At 60.7% G+C, this 9,866-nt stretch overlaps 1 protein-coding gene across 1 annotated transcript; it reads right to left on the bottom strand.

Annotated features, from left to right (window-relative positions):
* Positions 1 to 8,692, bottom strand: C3H8orf82 (chromosome 3 C8orf82 homolog). Its single transcript, XM_090138304.1, has 4 exons — positions 8,398 to 8,692; positions 6,049 to 6,097; positions 2,609 to 3,068; positions 1 to 19 (listed from the first exon to the last, which is right to left on the bottom strand). The coding sequence occupies exons 1-4, from the start codon at positions 8,557 to 8,559 to the stop codon at positions 1 to 3; spliced, it is 690 nt and encodes a 229-aa protein (XP_089994430.1). The 5' UTR covers positions 8,560 to 8,692.
* Positions 8,693 to 9,866: the final 1,174 nt, after the last annotated feature.

Genomic DNA, 9,866 nt, shown 5'->3' with positions numbered 1-9,866 from the left:
TCAGATGCTTTTAGTCCTCCTGCACACGTGGGGACAACGGGGACACCGGGGGTCCTTCCCACCCCCATCCCGTAAGGATGGAGGACAGCCTGGGGGTCCCCTGTTGTCCTGATCCCTGTCCCATGGGTTTGGGGACAACGGGGACCCCCAGGGGTCTCTCCCATCCCACAGACTTAGGGATGAAGGAAACCCCACCCCACAGAGTCAGGCATCCCTTCCATCCCTGCCCTATGGGTTTGGGGACCCCCGGTTGTCCCTCCCGCCGCAATCCCATCGGGTTTGGGGACAACGGGGTCTTTTCCACCCCCATCCCATAAGGACAAAGGGGATCCTGAGGGTCCCCATCCCTGTCCTATGGGTTTGGGACCCCAGGGGTCTCTCCCACCCCCACCCCATAGACTTAGGGATGAAGGAAACCCACCCCACAGAGTCAGGCATCCCTCCCATCCCTGTCCTATGGGTTTGCGGACCCCCAGTTGTCCCTCCCCCCCCAATCCCATGGGCTTTGGGAACCCACAGGGGTCTCTCCCACCCCCACCCCATAAGGACGAAGGGGATCCTGAGGGTCCCCATCCCTGTCCTATGGGTTTGAGGACCCCAGTTGTCCCTCCCACCCCAATCCCATGGGCTTTGGAGACCCCAGGGGTCTCTCCCACCCCCACCCCATAGACTCAGGGTTGAAGGGAACCCCCAGTTGTCCCTCCCACCCCCACCCCATAAGGCTGAAAGTGATCCTGAAGGTCTCCCCTTGTCCCCATCCCTGTCCTATGGGTTTGAGGACCCCCAGCTGTCCCTCCCCCCCCAATCCCATGGGCTTTGGGAACCCACAGGGGTCTCTCCCACCCCCACCCCATAAGGACAAAGGGGATCCCGAGGGTCCCCATCCCTGTCCTATGGGTTAGGGGACCCCAGTTGTCCCTCCCACCCCCACCCCATAGACTTAGGGTTGAACGGGACCCCCAGTTGTCCCTCCCACCCCAATCCCATGGGCTTTCGGAACCCACAGGGGTCTCTCCCACCCCCACCCCATAAGGACGAAGGGGATCCTGAGGTTCCCCATCCCTGTCCTATGGGTTTGAGGACCCCAGCTGTCCCTCCCACCCCCATCCCATAAGGCTGAAGGGGATCCTGAGGGTCCCCCCTTGTTGCCTTCCTTGTCCTATAGGTTTGGGGACCCCCAGGGGTCTCTCCCAACCCCACCCCATAGACTTAGGGATGAAGGAAACCCACCCCACAGAGTCAGGCATCCCTCCCATCCCTGTCCTATGGGTTTGCGGACCCCCAGTTGTCCCTCCCCCCCCAATCCCATGGGCTTTGGGAACCCACAGGGGTCTCTCCCACCCCCATCCCATAAGGACGAAGGGGATCCTGAGGTTCCCCATCCCTGTCCTATGGGTTTGAGGACCCCAGCTGTCCCTCCCACCCCAATCCCATGGGCTTTGGGGACCCCCAGGGGTCTCTTCCACCCCCACCCCATAGACTCAGGGTTGAAGGGAACCCCCAGTTGTCCCTCCCACCCCCACCCCATAAGGCTGAAGGTGATCCTGAAGGTCTCCCCTTGTCCCCATCCCTGTCCTATGGGTTTGAGGACCCCAGGGGTCTCTCCCACCCCCACCCCATAGACTTAGGGTTGAAGGGGAGCCCCAGTTGTCTCTCCCACCCCAATCCCATGGGCTTTGGGAACCCACAGGGGTCTCTCCCACCCCCATCCCATAAGGACGAAGGGGATCCTGAGGTTCCCCATCCCTGTCCTATGGGTTTGAGGACCCCAGCTGTCCCTCCCACCCCCATCCCATAAGGATGATGGGGATCCTGAGGGTCCCACCTTGTTGCCTTCCTTGTCCTATGGGTTTGGGAACCCCCAGGGGTCTCTCCCACCCCCACCCCATAGACTTAGGGTTGAAGGGAACCCCCAGTTGTCCCTCCCACCCCCACCCCATAAGGCTGAAGGTGATCCTGAAGGTCTCCCCTTGTCCCCATCCCTGCCCTATGGGTTTGAGGACCCCCAGCTGTCCCTCCCACCCCAATCCCATCGGGTTTGGGGACAATGAGGTCTTTTCCACCCCCATCCCATAAGGATGAAGGGGATCCTGAGGGTCCCCATCCCTGTCCTACGGGTTTGGGACCCCAGGGGTCCCTCCCACCCCCACCCCATAGACTTAGGGTTGAACGGGACCCCCAGTTGTCCCTCCCACCCCAATCCCATGGGCTTTGGGAACCCACAGGGGTCTCTCCCACCCCCATCCCATAAGGACGAAGGGGATCCTGAGGTTCCCCATCCCTGTCCTATGGGTTTGAGGACCCCAGCTGTCCCTCCCACCCCCATCCCATAAGGATGATGGGGATCCTGAGGGTCCCCCCTTGTTGCCTTCCTTGTCCTATAGGTTTGGGGACCCCCAGGGGTCTCTCCCACCCCCACCCCATAGACTCAGGGTTGAAGGGAACCCCCAGTTGTCCCTCCCACCCCCACCCCATAAGGCTGAAAGTGATCCTGAAGGTCTCCCCTTGTCCCCATCCCCATCCTATGGGTTTGAGGACCCCAGTTGTCCCCCCTCCCCCAATCCCATGTGCTTTGGGGACAACAAGGACCCCCTCACCCCCTCCCCACCGTCTCCCCCCCCCTCCCCCCCCCCTCAATGCCCGCAGCCTCCCCAGCAGCGGATGACGCAGGGCGTAGCGCCTCCCCCCCCACACAAAATGGGTCGGGGCCGCCCCCCCCGCCCCGTACTCAAAGCCCTCCCCCCATTCCTCCACCAAAGCCGACTTCACCAACCCCACCCCTCCTCCCCCCTCGGGTCCCGGATGATACAACCTCCCGTTTTCGGGATCGAAAGTCAACAGCTCGGGTTGAAACGGGATGGCCAAACGAGCCCCGCCTCCGCAGTACGACAGCAGCGACCCGACCGCCTTTTCACCTTCCAGGACCCGAGTGAAGACGATGGGAAGGTCCTGGCAGCGCACGAAGTTGTGCTCGGCTCCGCAGGGGGACAGGAAGGGGAAGGAATCCTCGTAGCGACCGCTGCGATTGGGCCGGAGGTGGCGGAAGAAGAAGGCAAGGAAACGCTCGTCTGCGGGTCGGCAAGGGCTGTAATTAGCGGCTGGGCGGTAATTAATGAGCGGGACGGGGGGGGGGTGGAAGAGGAGGGTGGACATTGTTGCTTTTCTGCTTTGGTTTGTGGTTAATTAGCGTCACCATCGTGTCACCATCGTGTCACCGTGTCATGGTGTCACCCAGTAGGGACAAACTGTCGCCGTGTCACAGTGTCACCATGTCACGGTGTCACCCAGTAGTGTCACTATCGTGTCACGCTGTCACCGTGTCACGGTGTCACCATGTCACGGTGTCACCCAGTAGTGTCACTATCGTGTCACGCTGTCACCATGTCACAGGGTCACCATGTCACGGTGTCACCCAGTAGTGTCACTATCGTGTCACGCTGTCACCGTGTCACGGTGTCACCATGTCACGGTGTCACCCAGTAGTGTCACTATCGTGTCACGCTGTCACCATGTCACAGGGTCACCATGTCATGGTGTCACCCAGTAGTGTCACTACCATGTCACGGGGTCACCATGTCATGGTGTCACCCAGCAGTGTCGCTGTCACTGTCACAGTGTCACCATGTCACGGTGTCGCCCAGTAGTGTCACTATCGTGTCACGCTGTCACCGTGTCATGGTGTCACTTAGCAGAGTCACACTGTCACCATGTCACACTGTCCCCATGTCTTGTTGTCACTCAGCAGTGTCACTGTCACCATGTCACGCTGTCCCCATGTCATGGTGTCACCCAGTAGTGACAAACTGTCACCGTGTCACACTGTCACCACATCATGGTGTCACCCAGTAGGGACAAACTCTCGCCGTGTCACAGTGTCACCATGTCATGGTGTCACTCAGCTGTGTCACTGTTCCCATGTCACACTGTCACCATATCATGGTGTCACCCAGTAGTGACAAACTGTCACCATGTCACAGTGTCACCATGTCACGGTGTCACTCAGCAGAGTCACACTGTCACACTGTCCCAGTGTCACCATGTCATGGTGTCACCCAGCAGTGTCGCTGTGAGCATGTCACAGTGTCACCATGTCACAGTGTCACTTAGCAGAGTCACGCTGTCACCATGTCGTGGTGTCACCCAGTAGCGACAAACTGTCACCGTGTCACAGTGTCACCATGTCATGGTGTCACTCAGCAGCGTCACTGTCACTGTGTCACACTGTTACCATGTCATGATGTCACTCAGCAGTGTCGCTGTCACCATGTCACAGTGTCACCATGTCATGGTGTCACTTAGCAGAGTCACGCTGTCCCTGTCATGGTGTCACCCAGTAGCGACAAACTGTCACTGTGTCACAGTGTCACCATGTCATGATGTCACTCAGCTGTGTCACTGTCACAGTGTCAACATGTCACGGTGTCACTCAGCAGTGTCATTGTCACCATGTCATGGTGTCACTCAGCTGTGTCACAGTGTCACCATGTCACAGTGTCACTCAGCAGCGTCACTGTCACCATGTCACAGTGTCACCATGTCATGGTGTCACTCAGCAGTGTCACACTGTCCCCATGTCACACTGTCCCCGTGTCACCGTGACACTGGGAACTGTCATAATGCCACCACATCATGGTGTCACCTGGCAGTGTCACACTGTCCCCACGTCACACTGTCACTCAGCAGTGTCACACTGTCCCCACGTCACAGTGACACTGAGATCTGTCATAGGGTCACCACATCATGGTGTCACCTGGCAGTGTCACACTGTCCCCACGTCACACTGTCACTCAGCAGTGTCACAGTCCCCATGTCACGCTTTCCCCCTGTCACAGTGTCACCCAGCAGTGTCACACTGTTCCCATGTCACACTGTCCCCACGTCACACTGCCACTCAGCAGTGTCACACTGTCCCCTCATCACACTGTCCCCACGTCACGGTGTCACTCAGCAGTGTCACACTGTTCCCATGTCACACTGCCCCACGTCATGCTGTCACTCACCAGTGTCACACTGTCCCCAGGTCACACTGTCACCCAGCAGTGTCACACTGTCCCTATGTCGTGCTGTCCCCAGGCCTCACTGTCCCCAGGCCTCACTGTCACTCAGCAGTGTCACACTGTCCCCAGGTCACACTGTCCCCACGTCACGGTGTCACTCAGCAGTGTCACACTGTTCCCATGTCACAGTGACACTGAGAACTGTCATAGGGTCACCACATCATGGTGTCACCTGGCAGTGTCACACTGTCCCCACGTCACAGTGTCACTCACCAGTGTCACACTGTCCCCAGGTCACACTGTCCCCACGTCACACTGCCACTCAGCAGTGTCACACTGTTCCCATGTCACACTGTCCCCACGTCACGCTGTCACTCAGCAGTGTCACACTGTCCCCCTGTCACAATGTCACCCAGCAGTGTCACACTGTCCCCACATCACACTGTCCCCATGTCACACTATCACTCAGCAGTGTCACGCTGTCACTCACCAGTGTCACACTGTCCCCACGTCACACTGTCCCCACGTCACAGTGTCCCCACGTCACAGTGTCACTCAGCAGTGTCACACTGTCCCCATGTCACAGTGACACTGAGATCTGTCATAGGGTCACCACATCATGGAGTCACCTGGCAGTGTCACACTGTCCCCACGTCACACTGTCACTCAGCAGTGTCACAGTCCCCATGTCACACTTTCCCCCTGTCACAGTGTCACCCAGCAATGTCACACTGTCCCCATGTCACACTGTCCCCACGTCACACTGCCACTCAGCAGTGTCACACTGTCCCTGCATCATAGTGTCCCCATGTCACACTGTCCCCACGTCACACTGCCACTCAGCAGTGTCACACTGTCCCCGCATCATAGTGTCCCCATGTCCCACTGTCCCCACGTCACGCTGTCACCCAGCAGTGTCCCATTGTCCCCAGGTCCCACTGTCCCCAGGTCACACTGTCACCCAGCAGTGTCCCACTGTCCCCATGTCCCACTGTCCCCAGGTCCCACTGTCCCCAGGTCACGCTGTCCCCAGGTCACGCTGTCCCCGCACCTTTGAAGCAGGTGATGAAGTTCTTCACTTTGGCATCATCCAGGTACAGCTGCGGACACCACAGGAGCTCAACCCCCCCCAGTCCTCCCAGTCCCCCCCCAGTGCTCCCAGTCCCCCCCATTTCCCCCCCCAGTCCCCCCAGCCCCTCTTATTTCTCCCCCCTCCCCCCCCAGCGCTCCCAGTCATCCCAGTTCATCCCACCCACTCCCCTCCGTGTCCCCCCTCCTCCCATTACCCCCCCACTCCCCCTTCTCCCCCCACTCCTCCCATTCACCCCCAGCCCCCCCACCCCCCATTCCTCCACCCCCCCCATCTCCCCATTACCCCCCATCTCCCATTATCCCCCCACTCCCCCCATGTCCCCCCCCTTCCTCCCCACATCCCCCACTTCCCCCCGTCTCCCTCCATGCCCCCAAATCCCCCCCCATTCCTCCCCACTCCCCTTCACCCCCCCCCCATGCCCCCCACTTCCCTCCACCTCCCCCTGCTGTCCCCATGCCCCCCACTCCCCTTTCTCCCCCCTCCCCCTATGGCCCCCACATCCCCCCATTTCCCCCCATCTCTCATTCTCCCCCCACGTCTCTCATCCCCCCACCCCCCACATGCCCCCCATTCCTCCCCACTCCCCTTCATCCCCCCCCATCTCCCATTATACCTCCACGCCCCCACGTCCCCCCCACTCCCCATCATGTCTCCCACCTCCCCCCCGTCCCCCATTTCCCCCCATGTCTCCCATTCTCACCCCCCCATCTCCCATTATTGCCTCCATGCCCCCCATTCCCCCCCACCTCTCCCCATTCCTCCCCACTCCCCTTTCTCCCCCCTCCCCCCATTCATCTCTCTTCCCTTCCCCCCCCTCCCCCCATATCCCCCCCCCCCACACCCCCTTTCTCCCCCATTCCTCCCCACTCCCCTTCACCCCCCATGGCCCCCATTCATCCCCCCTCCCTTTTCTCCCCCCTTCCCCCCCCTCCCCCCCATTCATCTTCCTTCCCTTTCCCCCCCTCCCCCCATGATCCCCCATTCCCCCACCCCTCCACTCCCCCATTCCTCCCCACTCTTCTTATCCCCCCCCTCCCCCCATGGCCCCCATTCATCTCCCCTTCCTTTCTCCCCATTCCCCTTTCTCCCCCCTTCCCCCCATTTCCCTCCCTTCCCTCCCCATGCCCCCCCCATTCATCTCCCCTCTCTTTCCCCCCCACATGCCCCCCTTCTCCCCCATTCTTCCTCACTCCCCTTCATCTCCCCCCTCCCCACCATTTTCCCCATGCCCCCCCCTTTCTCCCCCATTCCTCCCCCTCTCCTTCATCCCCCCCTCCCCCCATGGCCCCCATTCATCTCCCCTCCCTTTTCTCCCCCCCATTCCCCCACCCCCATTTCCCCTCATTCCTCTTCACCCCCCCACTCCCCCCACTCCCCTTCATACCCTTCACTCCCCCCATGTCCCCCCCATTCATCTCCCCTCCCTTTTCTCCCCCCCCATTCCCCCCATTCCCCCCTCCCATTTCCCTCCCCTGCCCTTCATCCCCCACCCCCCCATTTCCCCCCGTCTCCCCACTCCCCTTCATCCCCCCTTCCCCCCATGTCCCCTCATTTCCCCCCATTCCTCCCCCTCCCCTTTCTCCCCCCCCCATTCCCCCCATGTCCCCCACCCCCCACTCCCCCCTTTCTCCCCCATTCCTCCCCCTCTCCTTCATCCCCCTTCTCCCCCCATACCCCCCATTCATCTCCCCTCCCTTTTCTCTCCCCCTCCCCCCATTTCCCCCCTTCCCCCCATTCCCCCCTTTCTTCCCCATTCCCCTTTCTCCCCCCTTCCCCCCATTTCCCCCCATTCACCTCCCCTCCCTTTTCTCCCCCCCTCCCCCCATTTCCCCCACTCCCCCCTTTCTCCCCCACTCCCCCTCACTCCCCTTCATCCCCCCCTCCCCCCATGTCCCCTCATTTCCCCCCATTCCTCTCCCCTCCCCTTTCCCCCCCCCATTCCCCCCATATCCCCCACCCCCCCCACTCCCCCCATTTCCCCCCATGTCTCCCCCCTCCCCTTCATCCCCCCATTCCTCTCACCTCCCCTTTCTCCCCCCCCATGTCCCCCACTCCCCCCATTTCCCCCCTCCCCTTCATCCCCCCCTCCCCCCATTCCTCTCCCCACCCTTTTCCCCCCCCATTCCCCCCATATCCCTCACCCCCCCCACTCCCCCCATTTCCCCCCATTCCTCTCCCCTCCCCTTTCTCCCCCCCCATGTCCCCCCTGCCCCCATTTCCCCCCATGTCTCCCCACTCCCCTTCACCCCCCCCACCTCCCATTATCCCCCCCTATTCCTCCCCCATTTCCCCCCACTCCCCGCTCACCCTGCCGTGCGTATCCACCCAGTAGAAATACTCTCTTCTCCGCGGAGCGGGGCTCTGCCCCTGCCGGTATTTCGGGCCGTTTCCCGTCCCGTTCCCCGCTTTATTTCCGTACCCCCGGCGATAAGCGGCGGCCGCGGCCCTCAGCGACACAGCGCTGCGCATGGCGGCAGGGGGAAAACGGACGCCGGAAGCGGAAGTGCCATCGGAGAGACGCGATTGGCCGAGAGAGGGGGGCGTGAGCTAACCGGAAGTGCCGTTGGGGAAACGCGATTGGTCGAGAGCGGTGGTGCATCGCGAGGAACGGTCCGGGTGGAAACGCGAACCGCGCGGGGGGGGACCGGGGATATCGAGCCCCATATAGGGCCGTGTATAGGGCCACGTATAGGGCCACATATAGGGCCCGGGGCGCATGTAGAGACCGACATCACCCCTATAGTCCCTATAGCCGCCCTACAGCTGTTCTATAGTCCCCATAGCCCCCACAGCCGCCCTATAAGCGCCCTATAGCTGTTCTATAGCCCCTATAGCCCCAAAAGCCACCCTATATCCACCCTATATCCACCCTACAACCTCCTTATCGTCCCTGTATCCCCCACAGCCGCCCTATATCCGCCCTATATCCACCCTACAACCGCCCTATAGTCCCTGTATCCCCCACAGCTGCCCTATATCCACCCTATATCCACCCTACAACCACCCTATAGTCCCTATAGCCCCCACATCCGCCCTATATCCACCCTATAACCTCCCTATAGCCCCCACATCCGCCCTATATCCGCCCTATATCCACCCTACAACCGCCCTATAGTCCCTATGGCCCCCACAGCCGCCCTATATCTGCCCTATAGCTTTCCTATAGTCCCTATAGCCCCCACAGCTGCCCTCTATCCACCCTACAACCGCCCTATAGTCCCAATAGCCCTCACAGCCGCCCTATATCCACCCTACAACCTCCCTATAGCCCCACAGCCACCCTATATCCGCCCTATATCCACCCTACAACCGCCCTATAGTCCCTATAGCCCCCACGGCCGCCCTATATCCACCCTATAGCCTCCCTATAGCCCCCACAGCCGCCCTATATCCGCCCTATATCCACCCTACAACCGCTCTATAGTGCCTGTATCCCCCACAGCTGCCCTATATCCACCCTATATCCACCCTACAACCGCCCTATCGTCCCTATAGCCCCCACAGCCGCCCTATATCCGCCCTATAACCTCCCTACAACCGCCCTATAGTCCCTGTATCCCCCACAGCCGCCCTAGAAGCACCCTAGAAGCACCCTACATCTGCCCTATAGCTGTCCTAGAGTCCCTATAGCCCCCATAGCCACCCTATATCCACCCTATAACCTCCCTATAGCCCCCATAGCCACCCTATATCCACCCCATAACCTCCCTATAGCCCCCATAGCCACCCTATATCCACCCCATAACCTCCCTATAGCCCCCATAGCCACCCTATAT

This window comes from Phasianus colchicus, chromosome 3 (genome assembly GCF_987193195.1).
Source record: "Phasianus colchicus chromosome 3, bPhaCol1.hap1.1, whole genome shotgun sequence".
In the NCBI taxonomy this organism is placed as follows: Eukaryota; Metazoa; Chordata; class Aves; order Galliformes; family Phasianidae; genus Phasianus; species Phasianus colchicus.
This window is presented reverse-complemented; position numbering and strand designations above follow the sequence as displayed.